The sequence below is a fragment of the Geotrypetes seraphini genome, chromosome 2 (assembly GCF_902459505.1).
Source record: "Geotrypetes seraphini chromosome 2, aGeoSer1.1, whole genome shotgun sequence".
In the NCBI taxonomy this organism is placed as follows: Eukaryota; Metazoa; Chordata; class Amphibia; order Gymnophiona; family Dermophiidae; genus Geotrypetes; species Geotrypetes seraphini.
This window is the reverse complement of record NC_047085.1, coordinates 416,932,316-416,959,299: the sequence shown is the minus strand read 5'-3', so window position 1 is coordinate 416,959,299 and position 26,984 is coordinate 416,932,316. Positions and strand designations below refer to the sequence as shown.

Here is a 26,984-nt window from a genome sequence, read left to right as displayed (position 1 = left end):
GGGGTGGGTGGGGGGGTAGAATTAGCACCTAGCTCTTGGAATTGGCGTACCTAAATGGAAGTGCCAATTGGCTTTGTATATTCCATGTTAATTGCTTATTGCTATTTCTTTTCTTATAAGTCACCTAGAAAAGTTGTACTATTTAGGCAAGGAAGGAATAAAAATTAAATAAATGATTCATAATTAATTTTCTGGCAATCTTATAATGCAGAATTAGTTATAGGGCCTGGTAGTCCTGTCTGAAGTTAAGCACTGTGACACTAACGCTTAACTTCTTTTCTAGATTGAGCTATACCCCTTTTTAAGTAGCACTGCTGAACTAGTACATGCTAGTGGTGACTGTGTTGGAGACCACCTGTTTGGATGTCGTAGGCCTAGTCGAAGGCCTAAACCTACAAGCCTAACTTATCTGTTTAGTGGCTGAATATTGCTGCTAAATGGATGAGTCCAGCTTTCCCTTTGCTGCTCCTTGTTATAAGTATAAAATCTGGCTATTATAAAGAATTAAACCACTTGATTTAACTGTGTTGTGACTAAAAATATAGTGGATTTGCCAGCATACATATAGCCTGCTTTGAATATCAGGCCCGTAGTCCGTATATTTCTAAACTTGGCAAATTGGTTCATTTACATCTATATTATATTGGCAAGTAAATGGAGGTACAATTTAAGGCTGCCAAAGGAGGGTAAACCTGCATGTTCCTTGCTACATTTTTGTAGAAGTAGAGAATGCAGGGACTGACGATAAAAGTTTGCTACAGTATACTGTACGCAAAGCTATCAGAAGTACTACAGCCCTGAGACTTGTTCCCAAGAATCCTCCCTAGAGAAGAAAAGATAAAGGCATCATGAAACAATGAAATGCATTGATCTTCAGGTGCCAGTATTGGATACAAAGTACAAAAGCATCAGATGCCAAATCAGAATTCATTTTGGTCTGTTCTTTCAGGTCAACTAATGTTTTACAGACTTTCACAATTTTTAATCTGTAAAGAAATTTCTCAATCATTTTACACATGGGAAGGGGAATTTTCATAATCCCTGACAAATTGATAGGCTGGGTAGTCTGTATGGCCCGGATTTTTGAACCGGAGCCAATATCGGCTGCCGCCGACGATCACATGTAAATCGCGCATCGACGTCGGTTTTGGAATTGCACCAATGCGAAAGATAGGCACCGGAAATGTAGGCCAAGATTTTCTGCGCCTAAAATTCTGGTGCCTATCTTCACATGAATTGTGCCTACAAAGGCGCTTTAGGCCACCTAACGCCATTTTTAGCACTGGCCATGCCTACTTTGTCATTCAGTGGCTTAAAGTGCCTACATAGGTGTTATTCCAGTGCCAATATGTGCACCCAGAAAATCGGCACTGGTTCGAGAATCCAGGCCTATGTTTAGGACTTTTGAGCATGCAGGTGTAATTCCTGAGGCCCCATTTTGCTCTGTGTCCGCTATTCCCTGCAGGAAGCAGGCTCCAATGCATCTTCAAGTTTCAGGAGTATGGTTTTGTGAGACTGAGTTCTCCCGTATCTGAAATCAAGGTTGTGAAACTTGTGCATGCTGAAGATGGCTGCACCCCAGAATTTGTTTGTCTGTTTATTTATCTCCCGCCCTTATCCAGGGCGAGTAACACTTTTACATTATAATTATAAGGTAAAATATAAGGTAAATTATAAACGCTCAATACTAGTGCATAGAATTTATCTTGTTCAATGTGGCGGTAACATTTCACTGGCATTCCCCGCTGCTTAACTCCATGAAAACATCAAAGGATACTACCTAAACACCCGTTCCGTGAGAAACAAAGCCCACATAATATATGATTGGATACTACAAACAAAACCTGACCTCCTGTTTCTGACTGAAACATGGATGATCTCTGACACCGACACCATCATGAAGGAAATCCTACCTCAGGGATACAAAATTATCCCTCTATCAAGAAACTGGAAAAAAGGAGGAGGACTAGCGATCATCCTAAAAGACCACTTCGATTACATCAAAACCGATTCCAAATCTTCTGATAACCTTGAAATACTAACGTGCAAAATCACTAATGCGCAGTTAGAAGAATCACTAATCACAACCCTATTCTATATCCCACCCAAAAAATGGTCAAGCGCAAAAGAGGAATTCGCCGAATTCCTTACCCTATCTAATCTAAATGGTTCATACAACTTGCTTCTGGGAGACATAAACACTCACCTAGAACAAACGACAAAACCAGAAATAACTGAAATCGCCAACCTCCTAATGTCACTGGACTTTCCAAACCCTGACGCAGAAATAACCCACGAAAAAGGACACAAACTAGACCTAATCACCTTCTCCCACAAAGAAATAGCCCCCAAAATACAATATCACTCAGGGCCCTGGGAAAAATGTATTTGGTCAGACCACTACATTGGCAAGTTCAATCTGCATTGGCTAAAACAAAACACTCAACAAAAACACAAAAACGCCAATATGAACACAGTAACCAGCCGTGGCATCATAAACCCAACCGAATTCTGGACCCACTATGAGTTACAACCCCCAATCAATGAAACTCAGGACTTCCCCACAAAATGGGAAACTTATAGCAAAGAACTCTTAAACAAAATTGCACCATATAAAACCTACAAAAAGAAAAATAGACCACCAAATGAATGGTATGATGGGGAACTACTAACCACCAAACAGGAACTAAGAAAATTGGAAAGAATCTGGCAAAAAACAAACAATGAGTCAGACAAGACAAAATGGAAACAAAAAATGAAAATATACAAAAATATGATCAAAGAAAAACGCACTAAGCATTATGCGAAAAAAATTGGTACTTCAAAAATAAACAGCAAAGAACTATTCAAACTAGTAAAAACCATAACCGACACAACACAAATACTGAAAAAGGACACTGAGCCCACTCCATCGGCACAAACCCTAGCCAATTTCTTTCAAAATAAAATCACAGAGCTAAGAGCAACACTACCCACGACCACAACATATGCTCCTCAATTCCTAGAACCCCACGACCAAGACACCAAGGTAGACATGATATGGGACCACCTTGAATACCCAAACTGGCAGCAATTCCTGAATTTATTTAATAAGTACACCAAATCTAACTGCCTACTTGATGCATGTCCCCCTAAAATCATGACAGTTGCCCCCCTAGAATTTAAAAAGGAACTTTTTGCATGGCTAACATCCACCCTTACAAGCGGAACATTAAACAAAAAAATGGGTCACATACTAATCACCCCAATCCCCAAAGACCAGAAAGCCTCCTCAGCCTTGACAACCAATTTCAGACCCATAGCAAGCATTCCACTCTTCACAAAGATACAGGAAGGACTGGTCAACCTTCAATTAGTCAACTACCTGGACAAATTTAACCTCCTTAGCGAACACCAATCAGGATTCAGGAAAGGATACAACACTGAAACTGTCCTAGCCTCCTTACTGAACCACCTCTATGATCTCTTCAGTAAAGGCAAAAGCGCACTGATCCTACAATTAGATCTCAGCAGTGCGTTCGATTTGGTAGACCATGAAATCATGCTACTGTGCCTTGAAGCAATGGGAATATCAGGAAAGGCAAAGAAATGGTTCCAAGAATTCCTAACAAACAGATCCTACAGAGTAATTGGCAATGGAAACTACTCCAAACCATGGAAAAACCCATCAGGCGTGCCTCAAGGTTCCCCCCTATCTCCCACACTTTTCAATATCTATATCGCCTCCTTAGGCCACCTACTACAAAAATTAAATTTAATACACTACATTTACGCCGACGACATATCCATCCTTATACCCTTAAACGACATCACAAAAGAAATTGTAGATAACCTCTCATACACAATGACCGAAATCAATAAATGGACCAACAACTTCAAACTAAAACTTAACGCAGAGAAAACAAAAGTCTTTCTGGCTAGTCCTAATGACAAAATTTCAAATACATCAATAAAAATAAACAACCACGAATACCCAATTTCCAAAAACATAAAAATACTAGGTATCACGCTAGACACTCATCTAACTATGACTGACCACACAAACGCACTAGTCAAAAAATGCTTTTACACGTTATGGAAACTGAGAACCATAAAAAAATACTTTGACCCTACATCATTCAGGTTGCTGGTACAAGCACTGACCCTATCCCTTCTTGATTATTGCAACATCATATATCTGGGCATCCCACAAAAAACAATCAAAAAACTAAGACTCATACAAAACACCGCCGTCCGCCTAATTTTCGGACTAAGAAAAAACGACCACATCAGCCCCTACTATAAAAAACTGCATTGGCTACCAATAGAAGCGCGAATTATATTCAAATTTGCTTGCACCTGTTTTAAACAAGCCTGGGGAACAGCACCTTCATATCTACAAACACACTTCACCCTACACAACCCCACAAGAACGACCAGGAACAAAAACATCTTTGCTTACCCAAAGATTACAGGCTGCAGATACAAAACCTTCCTAGATAGAACCTTTAAGTTCCAAGCGAACAGACAGCAAATCTGGCTGAAAAACCACATAATCGAACCCAATGTAACTTATAATGCATTCCGCAAAACAATCAAAACTGCCCTATTCGCAAAATACATTGACTAAAACGGTCCCCAACGTCACCAGGTCTCCTCTCCCCACAAAACGCATTTTATCTCTCTCTACAAACCCCTCATACCTTGATCTCCTCGAACTCAGAACTCCAACTCATGGTTGTTCTAAATCCCTCAGACACTCATTACCCTTAGATCTCCAATCAATTAATACGTAACTTTCGCATCTAAACTATTGTATTGCATTTAGACTCTTTGTACGATATTATTTAGACTTAATGTATAGTATTGTATTTAGACTTAATGTATAGTATTGTTATTCAGTCTCACGGTATTGTACAGTATAGTATTGTATGTGGATCTATTGTTTTGTTTTGTATTGTTTTAAAACCTTTAATATTCGCTGAATGTCCAGCCTTCTTACTATGTAAACCGCCTAGAAGTCGTCTGACTATGGCGGTATAGAAAAATAAAGTTATTATTATTATTATTATTATGAATGGCTTGATTGGGTATAACAGTCACGTTCATGGAGTTAACCAGTGAAATGTTACCACCGCATTGAACAACAAGATATGTTCTATGCACTAGTATTGAGCGTTTATATCACAGTGTTAAGTGGTATATTTAGGCGGTTGGGGACCGTGCCTGCTATGATGGTCCCTCTGGCAGCCCGTGCTGTGTTGATTAACACTTTGCACTGGGTTTGGGTCTGAGCACCTCACACTATATAATTTAATGAATATCATTTTTAAAATTTAAAAGGATGTGGTAAAAGCAGATAGCATAGCTGGTTTTAAGAAAGGTTTGGCCAAGTTCTTGGAGGAAAAGTCCATAGTCTGTTATTGAGAAAGACATGGGGGAAGCCACTGCTTGCCCTGTATCGGTAGCATGGAATGTTGCTACTCCTTGGGTTTTGGCCAGGTAGTGACCTGGATTGGCCACCGTGAGAATGGGCTACTGGGCTTGATGGACCATTGGTCTGACCCAGTGAAGTTATTCTTATGTTCTTATCTAATATTGCTGCTATTTTGAGCTATGAAGCTTCTGGGCCATCACTTGTGCCCTCTACCTCCCTTTTCACCCCCTCCCCACTAGATTTCCAGCTATACTAAGGTAAGCTTCATGGAGATACGTTCTGCATGGGTGGTGCGGTTTCAATGATCTTTCATTTTTTTAAATGATATGGGTCTGGAAGGGGTGGGAGGGCTCTGGGGGCAAAGTCATAGCACATTTTTTTGTATTTTTTCCTACAGAGTCATGATGAGGGATTCTTCCCAGTATCACTAGGTAACCAGGAACTTGTACAAGAAAGGCTGGTGGTGTTGGGTGGCTGAGGCGGAGGGGCATTTTAACCATGTCCCTTGAAGCATCAGCAATAATGTGGCTTACTATCATTAACACAAGGGGTAAGAACATAAGAACAAAAGAAGTGCCTCTGCTGGGTCAGACCTGAGGTCCATCGTGCCCAGCAGTCCGCTCACGCGGCGGCCCAACAGGTCCAGGACCTGTGCAGTAATCCTCTATCTATACCCCTCTATCCCCTTTTCCAGCAGAAAATTGTCCAATCCTTTCTTGAACCCCAGTACCGTACTCTGCCCTATTACGCTCTCTGGAAGCGCATTCAAGGTGTCCACCACACGTTGGGTAAAGAAGAACTTCCTAGCATTCATTTTGAATCTGTCCCCTTTCAACTTTTCCGAATGCCCTCTTGTTCTTTTATTATTCGAAAGTTTGAAGAATCTGTCCCTCCCTACTCTCTCTATGCCCTTCATGATCTTGTAAGTCTCTATCATAAACCCTCTAAGTCTCCTCTTCTCCAGGGAAAAGAGACCCAGTTTCTCCAATCTCTCAGTGTATGAAAGGTTTTCCATCCCCATTATCAGACGCATCGCTCTCCTCTGAACCCTCTCGAGTAACGCCATGTCCTTCTTAAGGTACGGTGACCAATATTGGACGCAGTACTCCAGATGCCGACGCACCATCGCCCGATACAATGGCAGGATAACTTCTTTCGTTCTGGTTGTAATACCCTTCTTGATTATGCCTAGCATTCTGTTTGCCTTCTTGGCGGCTGCTGCGCACTGTGCCGTCGGCTTCATTGTCATGTCCACCATTATCCCCAAGTCCCTTTACTCTCATTTAATAGTCCTTTTACTCTCATTTAATCATTGCATTTACATAATGATTAGCTGTTTTGCATGCGACACAGTTCATTAATTTTCAATGCAATTTAGGCCTAAGTTTAGCTTTAAGTCATGTTAATGTAGTTTAATGTGTATTTGTGCCAATTAAAGTATGTTATTCAGTCAATTATATGCATTTATGTATATACGACCCAAGTGAAACAAAATCAGGGGGCAGAGCATATCGTTTCACAAAAAGCGCCACAGAGCTTGAACACTTGCTCATGTCATCAACAGACACTATACAAGAGGAGTCCATCAATACCTCCTCTCCATCTCCCCCCAAACTTAAGTCTTCTTGAAAAAAGCTTGCATAAAACTTCTTTCAGTTTTTTTTGTGCCTTGTTTATTTGATCAGGCTCTAGTTTCTCCGTCTTCTCTCTTTCCCAAGCTCCAACAACCCCACCCAAACTGGAATACAAAGTAGCAGAGAATAAATTGAATAGCTGTGATTAGTCATGGTAGACATAAGAACCAAAACAGTAAGGAGATTAAGTGAAACAACGCAGAAAAGAACATTTAAAAAAATCTAGAAACAATGAGCAGAGGCAGCTAAACAAACCTTCGTACACCACAGCAATTCAATAGGACACAACAGGATTCAAATAGATTAAGATCATTTTCTTTTAGACACCACTGTTTTTTAGAAGTCTGAAAGATGCAATATTATCTGAGGGATCAATGCAGAAAGCTAGCACAGATGGTAGTACCCTGTGTTTCTCGGTGCACATTGCAGAAAAGGGGTTTACGCAGAAGGTAAGGGGCTCATAATCAAAATGAAAATACGTCTAAAAACCCACCTAAGTCAGCACTTGGATAACCTAAAAGACAGGTCATCCAAGTGCCGATAATGGAAACATATTTAGAGGCATTTTAGGCCTCCGATTGCAGCTGTGAGCCCAGAGCAAAAAGAGGCATTTTTCGAGGAGTGGTAAGGGCGGGATGTGGGCCAACCAAACTTAGTTGTCCTGCAGAGTTAATCAAAAGTTTGACAAGGTTGCTTGGATGGAATTTATACGTTTTGGCATAGATGAAGTCAAAATAGGTATAAGTTCTGATCGGGTTGCGACTGCCGCAATCAGTTTAACGGCCCAGGCAACCCCCCCTTTCACAAAAACTACCAGCAGTTGGGATGCCCAGTCCCTCCTGCTGGACACCCTGTCCAAACTCCCGAACGTCATCACATCGTATCCACGCATACGCTGATGCCCTCCTGCCTGAAGGAAAACTTTTCAAAACCCGGACAAAGTGCCGGACAACTTTTGAAAAGCCGTCCGGACCCCCAGACATGTCCTCAAAAGGAGGACAAGTCCGTGGAAATCCGGACATCTGATAACCCTACAAGACCACCATATATTCCAAAAGTCGCCTTCTTGGCCACAGTTCCTCCTGCAAAGCCTGGAAGGGTGGCCATAGATATGATGCAATCGTTGTGGGGGATCAAATACCATCTACAATAAAGCTTGTTACCGTTCTCAATCAAAGAAGCAGAAACAGGTGCTGCAAACAAAGATTTATATTTACTGACCCAGGCAAACAAAGGACTATGCTCCCCTAGATCAAACTCCCATTGAATTTTATAGGTATCCACCGGGTCCTCCCGCAAGAAGAGTGCTCGATAAACTTGAGACACCCCACCCCAACCACAACCCTTCAAGAAAGCCTTCTCTAACTCAGTTTCACCCAAACTAAGATCCCAGAAGGCACACTTATATAAAAAGGTGTACAACCGAATATAAACAAAGGTATTTCGGTTCTGCAGCCCATAATCCTCCTGAAGTTGCTTTAAGGTTAGAATGTCCTGTCCCTGCCAAACCTGTGTGCAAGCCAACTCCTACCCAATGATACCAAATAGGTTCCTCCTTCCCACCCCACACTGGAGAAATCCAAATGTAAGATTAATCGAAGTAACCGCAAAAAACTGCCACTCAGGAAACATCTGTCTCCGTAAAGCATACCAAGTGTATAAAATTACCTTCAAAAATGGATTCTCAATGGAGAGCTGCGCTCTAAGTATGGAAAGGGGAGCCCAGGGCAATCTCCATAAGGAGATACTATATAAAATTGAAAAACATCAACTAGGTTTCATAACCCAACTTGCATATCCATATCTATAGATAGAGGAAAAGATCTCAGAAGCCTGCACTGATTAATGTCAATGATGACAGTCAGTTTTTAGCAGGTCAAGCTCTCTTTTATCAATCAAAAACCTCTCAAGGTGAAAATTCTTAGTGCTGTTTTGCAAAATGATAGCTCATAAGTGATTATCACACAAAATCTTTTAAAGTGTGATTGAACACCCGCACTTATCTTAAAGTGGCCGGCAAAACATACAGGAGGTTGATATCAGCCATGGTGCTCGGCATTTAGATAACCACCACTGACATTATTTCTGGAAATTCAATGCTGGGCTATGTTTTGGCTATGACATTCAATTTCCAGGTTTCCAGAGCTAACTAGAGCACAGTTGTTTAACTGAAATATTCAGCTCTTAACTGGCAATGGGGCACTGATTTATGTGATCCAGTTAAGGACTGAATATTGGGACTGAACTGGACAAGCACCTACCCTACCCCTGGAAAGCCTACAAAATAGTCAATTTTGACATAGACACTAACCAGACATTTTCAGCAATAATAACTGGTTAAGGGCCACTGAAAATTAGAGATTAGCCCTGAACAGGAGATTTATCCAGCCAGGAGCCATTTCTGGCTAGTTAAATTGCTTTGAAAATCGACCCAGAAATGGAACCTGTGGTATCATTGACTCGAGCTGAGGAAAATAAGGTTTACATTTCACTTCATTATTGTTCCTTGTCATTGGCACAGGGCAAATGATTATGCATAGGACTCAAAGGCATTGGGCCCTATATTCAAAAGAATTTTCTAGCTAAAGGTTGGTACTATTTGGATAATTCTGTAAATATTTAGCAGTACTATTGATATAGGTCTGCTGAATATCCTTACAAGCCACTTCAGCAGTATCTAGACCAGTGTGTCGCAAAATCTCGCAGCTGCGGCTGGAGGACACCCAGAAACGCGTGGACGTTGACGGGATGACATTATGCGTTTGCATGATATCATCATGTCGGCATCTGCGCACACACTTATGTCCTTCAGCCGCGGCCCTGAACCTCCTATTACCGTCAGTGGAGAGGGGGTGCTATAGAAGGCGAGATGAGCAGAAGGAGCAGAGGCGCCAGCGAGGAGGAGAGGCACAGGCGCTGGCTGGCTGACTGACTATAGGACGTGCCTCTCGCTGCAAGAGGAATGTCCTGTAAGCAGTTAGCCAGCGCCTGTGCCTCTCCTCTCGGCATCTTGCGGCACACCTGGAATCTGTACAGCACACAGTTTGCAATACACTGATCTAGAGAGTGCAGGGTGGAAGTCGGCAGATTAACAATAACAATTAATTATTTCTATAGCACTATCAGATGCTGTACCAGTGGAGCAGAGAGTTATCCAGAGAACAGTGATAGCTATGTGGATAAAGTCAGCAGCTTTTTTTTTTCTGTCCTATCCGATGAGTTGGGGTAAAACCCTCTTTACCCGGATATTCAATGCCCCTCACTATCTAGATAACAATGTTGAATACCCGTGTTATATTTAACTGCTGTAGCCAGGGTTTTAGAAAACGTTAACCATGGCAGCTGAACATTGGCCCGATTACTTTTGTGCATCTGCACTTTATGATGACTCACTTGACAGAATAAAATTCTTCGCACTACTGTGTAAGCCTCGCTTACCTTTACGGTCTATGTAAGTGCTGATTCCATGGGGGTTAAATGAATCCACATCAAAACCAGGACTGATCGTCAGTGGAACAGGAACTGGGTTCTTATCCGTCATGTCCAAGAGAAGTATTTCACCTGGCTTATCTGGGGCAAAGCTTTTTATTCCTGGATACTTTAGACCCTATGAAAGTAAAATAAAACCAATGAAGTTATTATTTGTACAAAAGTGTCCTTCTGATCAATGGTGCCTGCTGTAGAATGTGCTATTTAAAGCTATCCAATTTGAAACAGCAGTATCTTTACACTATTTAGTGGAGTATAGTCCAATTAATACACTCAGTCATACACTATATTCAATATTTGCTTTATATCATTCTTGGATCTCAGCGATGAATCTCTCTAGCAATCATAATTTCATTGACGTTAAAGAGGTCTTACATCAAATCGTCACTGATCCTTTTAAATTTTTTTCTTTCTTTATAAGTATAGTATTTCAATCATTTGCATCATCTCAAATATAAAGTTTATAAGTGCAAAAACTTAGCTTATTTGTTTCCAGTCGGTAAGGGGGCTCATTACTCCTTTACCGACTGGAACCAAATAATTCAATTTCGCACTTTATGCACTTAATATACTTTACATTTGAGATGATATAAATGAATGAAATACTATATTTATAAAGAAAAAAATTTAAAAGAATCAGTGACGATCTGATGTAAGACCTCTCTAACGACAATGAAATTATGATCACTATAGAGATACCATTGCTGAGACTCAAGAATTATATACATAAAATATTGAGTATAGTGTATGGCTGAGTCCATTTAAAGCTATGGCATAATAACTTTAAACCATGTAAAACTAGCAACCTAACCTTAGCTTTTTCTTCAACATGAGTTAAGAATAATATATAAAGCACCTAGGTTTCAAGGGTAACCCGGTATCAGGGGACGAATCAGGGGAGCTAGTTTCAGTGCAGGCATCTAAATGTGGCAGAGTTGTGTATAACAAATGCGTTAAATTGCAGTCCTGTCCATGCTCCGCCCCTTGGCATGCCAACCTTGCAAATACGAGCGAGTACACATGTATATGCATAAGTGCTAGTATTGTGAATATCATGGGCTGGATTCAGTAAATGGCGTTCAAACTTCAGCACAAAAAAAAAAAATCAGTGTTGATTGGCATTCTATACACGGGCATCCCGGGATTGGTGTCCCTTAAAGAACAGCATGTAGCACCAGGATCTACACTGAACTTTGGGTGCAAGAAAATACACCAACTGAAACCAGGTATAAATCTTGACACACATGTTGGGCACGAGAGTGTGTACATATGTATTTACACAGGTGCTAGTATTGTGTACATTATGGGCTGGATTCAGCAAATGGCTGCACTATTCTACAACACTGCGTGCATTTTAAGGGAACACCCCTGATCACCTATTCCCCTCCCCTGACCCCTCTGCAGATCCTCATGGAAACACTTAAGCCAATAGTCTCCAATGTGCAACCCCCACACTCCACCATTGTGGCCTTCACAATTGGCTGAAATGCAATTTCAATCCTGCCTACTTGATAAAGAAACTTCATACAGTCTCTTAAGTGTGTTACTCAGATTTATGGAATTTGCTATTAAATATTATTTTGCAAAATAAACAAGAGTTTTTAAAATATATCCTTGAAGTATTGTAGAATCAATATTACTATTCATTTTTAATGTTTAATACCTAGTCTGAACAAGCAGGTCAAGATGGTAAGCTTGAAATCTTTCGGTGGCCCCGAGAGCTTTCTCATGTTCAAACTAAGGCCCTTTACATGAAATATTGGAGACCGCTGACTTAGGTGCTATACTATAAATGGGCACGCAAATATATTTTTGAACATATCAGCCATTTCTACCCCATTTCAGTGCATTGCATCCATTAGAACGCTTCTCTATGCTGAATTACTACCTAACATTGGATAGCACATATAGAATTCCCCCATGTGCACACATAACTGTGGGTGTCTAGGTTATAGAACTGCCCTTTTTGGTGCATTATTTCAAAGGCCTTAAGCACATAAAGTTCATTTTATTAATATTTTCTGCCTGCAAAACCGTAAACTCAATACATCTCCCAAGAAATCTGGATAAATAGAACGGGTCCAGGGGGAATCCCTTGCTATCCAAATCACTAAATGCAATTTGTTTGGATAATCACAATGATTAAACTAACCAGGAGGCATCTATGAACGTCTGGGACTATGTCACAGACCTCACATATGTTCATTTGAATGTTAGAAGGGAGGGAGTTGGTTTGGGTTTTAGTTTCATTAGCATGTTATTGTACTCAGCCCCTAAAAACAGTAATTTTCATTGGTGCGCGCCTCCGTCTTGCGCTCAGTTGTCGGCGCGCGCCTTTGTCTTCCGCGCTGTTGTCTATGAACCGGAATGCACAATGTTTCTGGTCGCATCAATAGCAGCTATAAATGGCCACCTCTAAATGCTATAGCACTTAGACAGTGCTTTTATAGAGCAGCACCTAGTGTATTTGGTTCATCGTTGCGCTCAATTGTCTTGCGCTGAGTTGCCTTCGCGCAATTGTCCCTGCGCTTTTGTCTCGCGCGCATTTGACTTGCCACCAGTGTATTTATACATGGAACCACCAATTAAAGGCACCATTGACATGTATACGTGGTGCATAATTTTCGGCATCAGAATTTTAGAATTGTCCCATTTAGCTTTACATGTAAAGTTAAAGCAGTAGGAATAATACAGTGAATTTGAAGAAAATGGATTTCCCTAATTTACCTGCATACATGATGCCTTTTAACGAGGAGAAAGATAGTTTGAGTTTGTAGGCGGATCTGGTAGTGTCAGGTCTCGAAGAATTCCAGGATAGTGGGATTAGGGTAGGAAGAATGCCATGTAGGATCTTGAATATTAGGCAGGTACATTTAAAGTGAATCCTATTAATCATTTCTATAGCAGTACTAGACATAAGCAGGATTCTGGGGGCCTTTACTATGGCCCTCTTTTACAAAGGCGCGCTAAGCGTTTTAGTGTGGATTTAGTACGGGCTAAATCAACACGTGCGCTAACTGCTAACACGCCCATAGGATAACATGCACGCGTTAGCTAAAAAGCCTAGCGCACCTTTGTAAAAGAGGGGGTATGTATAAAATACTAACATGGCTAATAATCCAGAGCAGTTACCCCCACCTGAAGAGGTGTAACTAATTGCATTCTGTGCTATTGGCCATGCTGTTAATGAAAGGCCCATAGCAAGACACAGAGGCTTTTACCAAAGTGCCAGTATCCTTTCCCTCCCGCATTGTTAACATAGAGGGTTGCAAAAGGGGCATTAAAAGCAAAAAAATTGTTATTGTGGTGCATACTTACAGCACTTATGAAAGCCAATCCATTAGGAAGTATATCAATATCTTCAGAGCCAGCTTCTGCAAAGGGAAGCAGAACATTATCACACACCTTTACAGCTGTGACTATGCTCTGATTATAAATACAGAGCTATAGTGACTTCCCTCCACCTACCAAGGCTCAGACATCTCTGCAACAGGATTTGGTGATCTAATGCAGTATTTCTCAACTCGGTCCTGAAGTAACCCCCTTGCCAGTCAGGTTTTCAGGAAATCCACAATGACTATGCATAAAATCGATCTGCATAGACTGCCTCCATTATATGCATATTTCTTTTGTGCATATTCATTGTGGATATTCTGAAAACCTGACTGGCAAAGGGGTACTATTGGACTGGGCTTTTCAACCCAGTCCTCAGGGACCACCTGGTCAGTGGGATTTTCAGGATATCCACAATGAATATGCATGAAAGAGATTTGTATGCACTGCATTCTTGGTATGCAAATCTTATTCATTCTGAATATCCTGAAAATCCAACTGGCCATTTATTCCCTGGGTTAATCAGATTGGAAGAATACAGAAACTCAGTTTTTTATATAGAAAGGCCTAAGATGTGGAATGAATTGCCATGCCAGGTACAAGCAAGTAGATCTATGCTGTTATTTAAAAATACAGTAATTTAAAGACGATACTGTTACAGCAGGCATTTGGCATATCGCCAACCAATGAATAAGATCAAATAGTATTTTGAAGTACACTGTTTTTATTTTAAGTAAGACATGAGTTTGAGAACTGCATGTAAGTTTTTTTTTTTGGTTTTTTTTTTGGGGGGGGGCTCATGATTTTAACTTATATTTGTTTATAGTGTCCACTATATTTTATTCAATTTTTTTAACCACATTTTGTTTGTAAATTGTAATCCACTTAGAATATTTAAGATAATGTTTGCCCTGGATCAATAGCATGGAATGTTGCCACTATTTGGGTTTTTGCCAGGTACCAGTGATCTGGATTGGCCACCATGAAGATGGGAGACCGGGCTAGATGGACCATTGGCCTGACCCAGTATACGGGTATTCTTATGTTCTTATGGAACAGAAGTCTTTTTCAACAAACTATAAAACCACTGGTTTAAAGGCAACAGTACATGTGAAACAGCAGGAGCTTCCATGCTAGTAAATGGTTTTCCCAGCATTCTCTCTCCCACTCCCCCCCACCTCCCCAGTCAGAAAGGTTTTGAAACACAGAAACAGGTTTGGGCTTACAGGAAAACTGGAAGTGAGCTTCAGTGTTTATTGAAAGGTTGGCACCCTGCGTTTCCTAACCTTTTCTAACCAAACGAGCAAGGCTGGATCACGTCAAAAAAGACTTTGGTCTGCCAAGGCCCAGCCATCTGGGACCGCGCTCCATCACTACCATTTTGTTTAAGTCAGTTTGGATTCAGAAGCCACCATCCAGCTAGGACAGGGGTAGGGAACTCCGGTCCTCGAGAGCCGTATTCCAGTCGGGTTTTCAGAATTTCCCCAATGAATAGGCATGAGATCTATGTGCACGCACTGTTTTCAATGCCTATTCATTGGGGAAATTCTGAAAACCCGACTGGAATACGGCTCTCGAGGACTGGAGTTCCCTATCCCCTGAGCTAGGATCTCACACTTAACAGAGGCAATAATTATGGACTCATTTTCTATAGGCCCTAGTTGCGCAGTGCACACGTGCATTTAGCACATATACAGGGGAAACTACCCAGGTAGCATCTTTTTTTGAAAATTCACTACTGTAATGAAGGCTTGCCCGAGTTCAGTTTGCGGGCGGCAAAACACCCAATTCTTCAGGACTTCTTCAATGACTATGCACGAGAGAGATCTGTGTACTGTGGAAGAAGTGGGCGTGGAAATCTCTCGTGTGCATAGTCATTAGAGAAACCCTGAAAGTCTGTCCAGTTTGCATCCCTCAAGGACTGAACTTAAGACAAGCCTGGTGTAATGTATGCATGTACAAAGAGCATACATATACTGAACCTGCTAGTCATATGCGCAGAAGTTACTGATACCCTCCCTGTTAGTTTCCTTTACCTTGACGGCATTTATTTATTTAACTCGCTTTCTATCCCATTCTCCCCAAAGAGCTCAGAACGGGTTACAGGTTAACATCCTATATAATAAAAGCTTACCGGTGCATGCGCTTTGAAAACAGCGTGATCCCTGCCGCTGTGGTGTGTGATCTGTGTCCGTGTTCCATTTTAGAACCCGGCAGCAGGGAACATTCTGGCCACTCCCCTTCTCCCACCCTCACTCACCAACCGCTGGAGGAAGTCGGCCATATTCGGCGGCTTGAGGAGGCGGTGCGGAGCGGTGCTGGCGGTGGCTGCCGGGAAGAGAGCTTCGTGCAGCGGCGCTGTCGGCGGCTGCCGGGAGGAGGGCTTCGTGTAGCGGCGCTGTCAGCAGCTGTCGGGAGGAGGGCTTCAGGCCACTGAGGGTCGGGTGCTGCTCCAGTGAGGATCATGGCCAGCTCTACTACACTTCGCAGGCCGCACAGCACCTCAGTAGAACGTTTCCTCTGACGTACGTGATCGCGTCAAGAGGGAACGCACTTCTGAGGGGCAGAGCGGCCTACAAGGTTACAACGCTGCATACTGGACCGGGGAAACAGGTAAGGGGTGCTGCTGGAGCAGGGAAGAGGTGCTACTGGGCCGGGGGAGAAGGGGGCTGAGGGAGGGTAAAATTGGTTTGGAGCTGGGGCTGAAAATAGGGGACATGTGAGGGAAGGAGGCTTTACTAGCACCCGTTAATGTAATGGGCTTAAACACTAGTACATAATATACAGTTAACAGGTTACAATTTGCCATAGTTACAATACAAGTTTTTATGCTAACTCGACACATAGTACTACTGCTACCACTACTTATCACTTATATAGCGCTGAAAGGCGCACGCGGCACTGTACATTTTGACATTTGTAGATGGTCCCTGCTAGGAAGAGCTTACAATCTAACTTGGACAGACACGACATGACATATAGGGTTGGGGTTGGAGAACCCAAGGTAAGAGGAATCTAATCTCAATATATATAATATACAGTTTACAGGGTATTTCTTCATATTAGCACACGTACAAGCGGATGGCGGGGGCACTTTTGTGAAGATGAATTTCTCTTGAATTTCCCTTCAAACTGTGTCTCTCTCTACAGAATTTCCATCTGTCCGGCAGTCCTCCCTCTCATTCCAAACAGAAACTTCCATGCTTAAAACATCTGACGCAAATCTTCAGTGAACTTAAGCACTATCTCCCGGACTTTATAAAGCGGGGAGCCCAAATTTCTGACTAGCTTGCAAATTTGGGTGCGCAAATTATAGAACAGTAAGGTTGAATGTCTAACAATTGTTAAATTAGGCTCTAATTGGCCTTAAGTACCAACAACAGCCCTTACGTGGCATTACTTGGTGCTATTTAGATACACATGGCGCTATTCTATAAAAATAGGGGCAGATTCTATGTAGTCTTCCTGTAAAATTAGCGCAAACTAGTTCTGCAAAAGTTACGTGCACTGTATAGAATCATACTTAGCACTGCCTAAGCGGCATTAGGTGTCACAACTTTTAGGCGTACCTTATTTATGCCAGGGTTTTCTTCTGCTAAATGATTGCACCTAAATTACAAAACTGTGATAGTGGATTTTAGTGCAGGCAAGCACAGCGCAGGAATGCTCTGCGCTGCTCCTGACACTCATAGATAATTTAGTACCAATAATTTATGTTTTAACAAGCAATGATTGGTGCTAATAAGAATCAGTTACAAGTAACCTATGTAAATTTAAGCACCAGTTACAGTAAAACAAGACCAAGTTAATTAGCTTTATTCTTTTATCTACATGTCCCTGTCCATGATTCAGGGATTGATAGAATCCTGTTCCTTGCATTTTTTTTTTTTTTAGGTTTTCTAGAGATGAATTGAGAGTGAAAGCCTGATTGCTGACTCTTGCATCGTACTCTTAATCTGTGAGGAAATGCTGCTCAGCATTGTAACCCCAGAGCATATCCTTCCTTTTACAGTAGTGCACACGTTCCAACGTCTGCGAACAAGTGGCATCGCTATGGGTTGAGGCCCACTGAAGTTAATTCAGCAGTGGCCACCTTTCTCCTGTCTCTCTCACACCTGGATTTGGCATTTGTCCCCACTCATCGTCCAACAACCCGGCAACCCCCCCCCCCACCCTCTCTCTAAACGTCCGTCTTCTCGAACCTCACAATCTTTGCAGGCAGGAGCGCGATGCATATGGGGATGGGATGACTTCGCTTTAAGGAAAGGCTAAAGTGGCTAGGGCTCTTCAGTTTGGAGAAGAGATAGCTGAGAGGAAATATGATAGAGGTCTATAAAATATTGAATGGAATGGAAATGGTAGAAGTTTGTTTTCTTTCCAAAAATACTAGAACTAGGGGCAAGCAATATAAGTACTAAGCAGTACATTTAAAAAAAGCTTGGAGACAATATTTCTTCACTCAACATGTAATTAAACTCTGGAATACGCTGACAGAGAATGTGGTGAAAAAGCAATTAGCTTAGTAGGGTTTAAAAAAGGGTTAAATCATTTTCTAAATGAAAAGTTCTAGGATAATAAGCATAAAAATCTGTTTTACTCTTTTGGGATCTGGCCAAATACTTGTGACCTGGATTGGCCGCTGTTGGAAACAGGATTCTGAGCCTTATAGGCATTCAGTCTTTCCCAGTATGGCAACGCTTATGTTCCTATGCTCACATACAGGCTGTGCAGGGATGACAAAAATACTCTGAGGGTGCCCACTAACAATTCTACAATGCTTACTATATGCTGGTCTATAAGGTGATAGTGCCTCTATTTGCCAAGATGGTCCTGGGATGCAGAAAGCCAAATGCAAAGGTACTCTGTGGCGGTGACAGCAAGTTCTTAATTTGCAGTGCTCCGATATATCGTGCTTAGCTTATAAGCATAACAGGCCAGTACTGGAATTCTGTGTTATTTTACCAACTAAAAGCGTGCAGAGTATGTTTCAGGTTCATTTCTAATTTCAACACTGGACCCCTGATGAAGGCATTCTCACACGTCGAAATACGGACCGTGTAGGCTCCTTCCTACATCTCAGCCTCATATCACCGCCACCGAGTACTTCTCAATTTGGCTTTCTGTACCCCAGGACTATCTTGGCAAATAGAGGCACTATCACCTTATAGACCGGCAGTGTTGTGGGACTCTTTGGTGGCATCCCATACACCATCTTTGGCTATTTGCCTTATGGACCATCAGTTGTCAGAGACTATTTGAGTTTTACATGATTTTTATTTGATATTATCTGTTACATTGTTTTATTATTTTATGGTTGATGTTTATAATACACCTGGTAGCATCCATTTCATTAACTCCACTTATTCTCGCACCTGCGTGCTTATGAGGTTTGTTGCTGCGGTTCTTCTGTTTTTAAGTGGAGAATCGAGGTTTCTTTTTTGTTGTGATTTCTGAATGTTTAATCAACTGCAATACAGAACTATCATTGGAGTTAATTGGTGTTGATGGTGATGGGACAAAAATGCGTGCCAACATTTGAGAGCGGACAATTGAGCGCAGGACTTCATCGCGCATCTCTAAAAGCTTATTTTAAAAGGGCTCCGATGGGGGGTGTGGGGGAAACCCCCCCCCTTTACTTAATACTGTTCGCGCTGCCGTGCTGGGGGTGTGTGGGGTTGTAACTCCCCACATTATACAGAAAACTTAACTTTTTACCTATTTTTTGGGGGAAAAGTTAAGTTCCATATAATGGGGGGTTACAACCCCCCAAACCACCCCCAACGGCAGCGCCAACATTATTAAGTAAAGTGGGGGGTTCCCCTCCAACATCCCCAGTCGGAGCCCTTTAAAATAAGCTTTTAGAGCGGCGCGCTGAAGTCTTGCACTCAATTGTCCGCTCTCAAATGTCGGCGTGCGTTTGTCTCGTGCGCTTCCGACTGTGAAACGGTGCTGATTGGCTCTAATGTGCACTTATGTATTTACAGGGTATTTCTTCATATTAGCAAACGTACAAGCTGATGGTGGGGGCACTTTTGTGAAGATGAATTTCTCTTGGATTTCCCTTCAAACTGTGTCTCTACAGAATTTCCATCTGTACAGTAGCAGCCCTCATCTGATATTTTATAACCTGTATATGTAAAATCCATAACATGCAATGAGAATTGGGGGTGGGGGGGGTACATAGTTGGGTGTGCATAGTTTATTTAATACTAATAGTTACATGTTTAACTGCCAGCAGACAGTTGCGGACATTTCCACTAGACACTAAGGTAGTGTAAGTGCTCAGGCTTACAGTTAAATGCATAACTGTGGACTTATGCTAATATACTGTAACGGCAATTAAGCGTAAGATTGTCCTTATAGAATATCCAATTAGTGCAACATCCCAGCACGTAACAATTAGCAACCAGTAGAGAACTATCCCCAGATCATTTCCCAGCATCTCATACATACCAATTCCTTCAAGCAGGTGGCAGTTGGGCAACTCTACTGGATCCAGTGTCCGGGTGGCTCCCATTCGCTCTCTGATGAAGCAAATTGCAACACCTCATGTCAATTTATTTCTAGAGACCCTCATTAATCAAACTGTGCGCTGCCAATCTCATATATGAATCCATTTTCCAGGTTTAACTTTTCACGGTGCTAATTAAACAACCAGCTACTTAACTTTTCCACAGAACTTTAGAGGCACTGCAATCGTGCCAAAGATCCCCTCAATGACAGAGAACTGGTGCAAGGAAACGGTGCCAGGCAGCAGTTCTGTGTTCTTTGATTCTTGCGTATGTGTCCACTACTTATCACTTATATAGCGCTGAAAGGTGTACGCAGTGCTGTACATTTTGACATTTATAGATAGTCCCTGCTCGGAAGAGCTTACAAGCTAACTTGGACAGACAAGACATGGCATAGAGCGGTGGTCTCAAACTCGCGGCCCGGGGGCCACATGCTGCCCGCCAAGTACTATTTTAAGGCCCTCGGTATGTTTATCATAATCACAAAAGTCAAATAAAACCGTTTCTTGATCATATGTCTCTTTAGCTATAAATTACAATATTATTATTAAAACTTAGCCAAAAGGAAAGAATTATAAACTATAAAGAGTTTTACCTCATGCAAAATTGTCATTTCTTTAATAAGACATTAACTATTTTTTTCTGCGGCCCTCCGGGTACCGCCAAATCCAAAATGTGGCCCTGCAAAGGGTTTGAGTTTGAGACCACTGGCATAGAGGGTAGGGGGGATGCAGAATCCAAGGTGAGAGGCAGCAGGTAGCAGTTGTGTTCTTTGTTTCTTGAGTAAATGTCTCTCTTACTCTTGCTGCAGGATGCTGTTGGCATGAATTTACTGCTGCTATCTAGACTGTGGAGTGGCTGGCACAGCCCCTGCTGGCATTTCCCCCATTTTCTGCTGTTCCTTTTCCATGATGCCTGCCCTTTCTGTCCCATGGACTGGAGCTTTATGTGAAAAGGGTCTGAAGTCAATGACTTCAATCAAGGTCGGTCAAGACTGTACTGGACTAACAATATGTTTGCAATAACCTTCAGTTTAGTATAAAATTAACTAGAGATGTTGCCACAATGTATAAAGGTGATAGCAGGTGACATTACCACTGTGCCATTTGTTTCAATGCCTTAGAGATTTGAAAGTTAAAAAGGCTTGGGGAGGCAACAGCAGACATTACAGCTAGGATGATACTTAAAAGATGTACAGTTTAAGCCAGGCTTTGAAGGGTACTGGCCCAAGCAATCTTACTTAGCTGCTATGTCGCTCCAAGTCCAGAAAAAGAGAGCAGAGTGCGTATGATCTTCAACTCCACTTTACTGGTAACCAATCATTAAAGTCCGATGGACCCAATACAGCATGAAACATAAAACAAATATAATGTGGAACTTGGACTTAACACGGGCTGTGTTTTCGCTACAGTGCCTGCATTAGGAGTCCACCACTGGTCGGTAACATACAAAAGTTCCACATCAAATCCAAGACAAAACTCTCATAGTAGGTGTCTTAGCTAAGCGTGTCTGAAGCATTAGTATATACAGCTTTCCAGACATTGCCCTTACCTGAGGGCTTATACTAACCCGGGGAGCTTTGATCACCCTGCCCCATCACTTCGAAAGCCTTTTTCAGTAGATTAGCCAGCCTGCCACCAAAGACACTTCTTCCCTTCTTTGATAGATGGATATCATCCCTGCTAAACAGCCCATGGTCCAGGAAGCCAAAATGCTCTCAATGACACCATCCATGTAAGAACATAAGAATTGCTGCTGCTGGGTCAGACCAGTGGTCCATCCTGCCCAGCTGTCTGCTCACGCTTGAGTACCTGATTGTAAAACTGCTTAGATAACCTTGATAGGCGGTATATAAAATCCTAATAAACTTGAAACTTAGGTCAAAGACCAGTGCTCTAAATGAATCCAGCCTCACCTGCATACGTTTCAGTTTAGCAGGAACCTGTCCAACTTTGTCTTGAATCCCTGGAGGGTGTTTTCCCCTATAACAGACTCCGAAAGAGCGGTCCAGTTGTCTACCACTCTCTGGTTTGTACGGAATCTATCCCCTTTCAGCTTTAGAGAGTGCCCTCTCGTTCTCCCTACCTTGGAGAGGGTGAACAATCTGCTTTTATCTGCTAAGTCTATTCCCTTCAGTATCTTGAATGTTTCAATCCTGTCCCCTCTCAGTCTCCTCTTTTAAAGGGAGAAGAGGCCCAATTTCTCCAATCTCTCACTGCACGGCAACTCTTCCAGCCCCTTAACCATTTTAGTCGCTCTTTTCTGGACCCTTTCGAGAAGTACCGTGTCCTTCTTCATGTACAGAAACCAGTGCTGGACGCAGTACTCCAGGTGAGGGCGCACCATGGCCTGGTACAGTGGCATGATAATCTTCTCCGATCTGTTCGTGATCCCCTTCTTTATCATTCCTAGCATTCTGTTCGCCCTTTTCGCCGCCACTGCATGGACGGCTTTATTGACTTGTCGATCAGACCTCCCACGCATTCATCTCCAGGATGTGAGCTTCTCTGACCTTGACAGGGAGGATGAACGAGAATACCACCTGTGCACCTAACTGCTTCACATTCTCTCCCAGAGCCACAAAGTCACTTTTGATATGCTCACAGGAGTACCTGGCAGTATCGTTAGTGCCAATGTGGATGAGCAGCATCGGATGATAGTCATCAGGCTTGATGAGTCTTGGCAAACACTCCGTAACATCTTGGATTTTGGCACCAGGTCGACAGCGTAACTCCCGGGACATCATGTCTGGTTTGCAGATGGATGCTTCTGTACCCCTTCTACAGCCTCCTAGTGGTCATGGATCCAACAATTTTTGGGATTTCAAGCTTTGGTCCTTCCTCTCCCTGGGATGCTCTCATCTCCATACCAGTTCTTCAGTTCAAGGGCGGGTGAACTCACAGTACCAGTCTTGCAGGGTTCCATAATCTGAGTTCAGCTGTCTTCCCACAGCACAGTCTCTTCTTCCCTACTGCTGGAAATGTTTGGCGCCTCATGAATGCCTCATGAACCCTAGGGTATTGAAAGAACTAAAGGAGGAAATAGCAAAACTACTACAGCAGATTTGTAATCTATTCCTGAAAACAGGCGTGATCCCAGAGGATTGGAAGATAGCTAATGTTACGCCCATCTTTAAAAAAGGATCGAAAAGTGACCTGGGGAACAACAGACCAGTAAGTTTGACTTTGGTTCCGGGGAAGATGGCAGAAGCGCTGATAAAGGACAGCATCGATGAGCATCTAGAAAGGAACAAACTGATGAAAACAAGCCAACATGGCTTCTGCTAGGGAAGATCATGCCTAACAAACTTATTGCACTTCTTCGAAGGAATAAACAAACTGATAGACATCGTATACTTAGATTTTAAAAAAGCCTTTGACAAGGTACCGCATGAATGCCTACTACGGAAACTGAAGAACCATGGGGTGAAAGGAGATGTACATAGATGGATCAAAAATTGGTTGGCGGGTAGAAAGCAAAGGGTAGGAGTGAGGGGCCACTACTTGGACTGGAGAATGGTCATGAGTGGTGTTCCGCAGGGGTCGGTACTCGGACCGCTGCTGTTCAATATATTTATAAATAATCTAGAAACAGGGACAAGTGCGAAGTAATAAAATTTGCAGACGACACCAAACTATTAAGTGGAGTTAGGACTAAAGAGGACTGCAAAGATTTACAAAGGGACCTGAACAAACTAGGGGAGTGGGTGACGAGATGGCAGATGAAGTTCAATGTAGAGAAATGTAAAGTCTTGCATGTAGGAAACAGAAACCCGAAGTACAGCTATACGATGGGAGGGCTGGTAATGGGTGAAAGTACCCAAGAAAAGGACTTGGGGGTAATAGTGGACAAGACAATGAAGCCTTCGGCACAGTGCGCAGCGGTCTCTAATAAGGCGAATAGAATGCTAGGTACTATCAAGAAAGGTATTACAACCAGAACGAAAGAAGTTATCCTGCCGTTGTATCGGGCGATGGTGCGCCTGCATCTGGAGTACTGCGTCCAATATTGGTCACCATACCTTAAGAAGGATATGGCGATACTCAAGAGGGTCCAGAAAAGAGCGACACGTTTGATAAAAGGTATGGAAAACCTTTCATATGCGGAAAGATTAGAGAAACTGGGGCTCTTTTCCCTAGAAAAGAGGAGACTTAGAGGGGACATGATAGAGACTTACAAGATCATGAAGGGCATAGAGAAAGTGGAGAGGGACAGATTCTTCAAACTTTCGATAAATATAAGAACGAGAGGGCATTTGGAAAAATTAAGAGGGGACAGATTCAGAACCAATGCTAGGAAGTTCTTCTTCATCCAAAGGGTGGTAGACACCTGGAATGTGCTTCCAGAGGGTGTAATAGGACAGTGTACAGTATTGGGATTCAAGAAGGGATTAGATAACTTCCTGAAGGAAAAGGGGATAGAATGATATAGAGGATTACTATACAGGTCCTGGACCTGATGGGCTGCCGTGTGAGTGGACTACTGGGCATGATGGACCCCTGGTCTGACCCAGCAGAGGCACTACTTATGTCCTTAGTTCATTGATGTAACTCTCATTCTCACAGATGCTTCTCAGTCTTGCCACCTCCTCTCTCAGTTCATGAGGGATTCAAGCTGAAGACAGCTTGCACATGGAACCACTCCCACTGCAGGAGGGAGTAGGCATCACTTTTGCCATTTTTGCTGTTGGGGAGGTGGTGGGGTCACAGTGTTGGTTCGTGTGTGTGTGTGTGGGGGGGGGGTCATTGGGGAGGGCCGTCATTGGCAGTGGGGGGAGGGGACTTTTTTCTTTTCTAATGGGACAAATATTTTGTATGTGCCATTGAAAAAAAAAAAAAATTTTAAACAGGCAGACCTCTCAGTAACACAGTAACATGGACGATCGAGGGGAAAATGGACAATCGAGGGGAAAAACACGCAGTGGGCCGTTTTGTGCATCAGGTCGGTAAAAACGATCATCGCTAAAACTGTGAACATAGGTTTAGCGACAATCACTGATTTTAGTGCATCTAGTCCTAACTGGGTTAGAAACTGGTTAGGTGAAAGAAGACAGAGGGAGGTGGTATAGTGTTAGCCAAATGCTTGAGTACATCACTGACACTACAATCATCGTAATTGCTAGAGAGGAAAGTTGTAGCTAAACAAAATTATAGTACAATTTCTGATAGGTTGTTGCTTCTCAAGAGCTACTATGCTACTAAAGCAAAGGAAATACAGCAATTTTCAGACTAACAGTGGTGGTCTTTAAAAAACCTCAGTCTGAGAGCAAATTATATTTTTTTTGCAAATAAATGGTATTTGAAAGCATCTCTCTCCATTTTATTTAAACCATAACAGACCAATAATCCACGTTTTAGACACAAAGGATAAAATTTATGGCATATGAGAAGCAGAGATTTCCATTCCCCCCCCCCCCCCCCCAAACTTACCTAAAACGTACGATCCTTTCTCCTACAAATGCTAGAACGATTCCAACCAGAGTTATCTTGAGCAATTTCCCCATGTCTGCTCTCCGAACAGAGATAATGAAGTGAATTAGCACCGGCAATCTTCTGCCTTCGCATGAGCGGCACAGTCCGGTATTAGAGTGTAACAGGAAACTCCCTTGCAACTTAGCCTAAAGGGTGCAGCCCAGCCCAACACTATGGGCGGAGCCTAGGGCTGATTTTCCCTGTGACAGCTAAGGTCAGTTTAGGGCTGCTTTGTTGTTGTTTTTCCCTTTTGGCATAACCCCTGAAAACCAATCTTTCGTGAAGGCAACGAGAAAAGCAAACAGGGGATTTGGGGTTGCATTGGAAGCAATGCAAACACCTGCCTACCTTGAATAAATGCTTTGTGCCCAGGGAAATTGCTTGGGGGCACACAAACATTCAGATTTATAACATGAAACATGGGAGGAAGTAACTTGTAGCGAATTATACTCTGAATTTACATGGGCGTCGGAACTGGGATTGGCGGTAAGAAGTTACAGTGCGTAATTTACAACTTCCTCCTGCCTTCCGCGCGGTGTTTTGCTCACCTCCTGCATCGCGGTGCTGCTGCCGCCTCTGCAACCGGACTGCCCTCAGGTCCAGGATCCTCTTCAGCCGCTGCTCTACCGCTATCGCAGGACCGGGCTCTCTGTTCATCTTTGGACTGTTAGTTGGGCTGGAGTTTGATAGCTGGGGAGCATCAAGGGGGGGGGGGGTCTGGAGAACATGATGGCTATAGAGAAGAGCATTGGGTTGGGGGCCTGGAGCTCATGGGAGGGGCAATAGAGAATACTATCAGGGAGCTGGCATGGAAATCATGGGGGGGGAGGGGGGCTGTTGAATATAGCATCAGGGAGGGGATTGAGATCATGGGGAGCTGTAGAGGAAAGCATCAGGAAATTGGCTTCTGAAACCCCCCAGCCAAAATGCCAGCAGCTCTTCTACCATGGTCATTTTATTAGTTTAACTGCTTATGTTTATTTTGTGCACTTACAAGTGTGGCAGGGGAAGAGGGTGGCATAGTGGTTAAAGGTACAGCCTCCGTACCCTGAGGATGTGGGTTCAAACCCATGCTGCCCCTTGTGACTTTGGGCAAGTCACTTAAGCCCACCCCTTGCCCCAGGTACAT

The 26,984-nt window shown here is 42.7% G+C and overlaps 2 protein-coding genes across 3 annotated transcripts in view; one reads left to right on the top strand and one right to left on the bottom strand.

Annotated features, from left to right (window-relative positions):
- LOC117354139 (serum paraoxonase/arylesterase 2-like) overlaps nt 1-25,991 on the bottom strand; it is a 70,105-nt gene extending 44,114 nt beyond the window's left edge. Inside the window, exons 1-4 of one of the 2 annotated variants that reach the window (XM_033931094.1) lie at nt 25,814-25,991; nt 20,326-20,396; nt 13,858-13,913; nt 10,489-10,657 (exon numbers count right to left, since the gene is read on the bottom strand). In XM_033931094.1, coding sequence (XP_033786985.1) covers nt 10,489-10,657; nt 13,858-13,913; nt 20,326-20,396; nt 25,814-25,887 — 370 coding nt within the window. In that variant the 5' untranslated portion in view covers nt 25,888-25,991. The remainder of the gene's footprint in view (nt 1-10,488; nt 10,658-13,857; nt 13,914-20,325; nt 20,397-25,813) is intronic. The other variant, XM_033931093.1, reaches the window with a different exon arrangement.
- Nucleotides 21,247-26,984, top strand: part of ASB4 (ankyrin repeat and SOCS box containing 4) — an 88,596-nt gene continuing 82,858 nt past the window's right edge. Inside the window, exon 1 of the mRNA XM_033931092.1 lies at nt 21,247-21,367. The gene's annotated coding sequence lies outside the window, so the exon portion shown is untranslated. The remainder of the gene's footprint in view (nt 21,368-26,984) is intronic.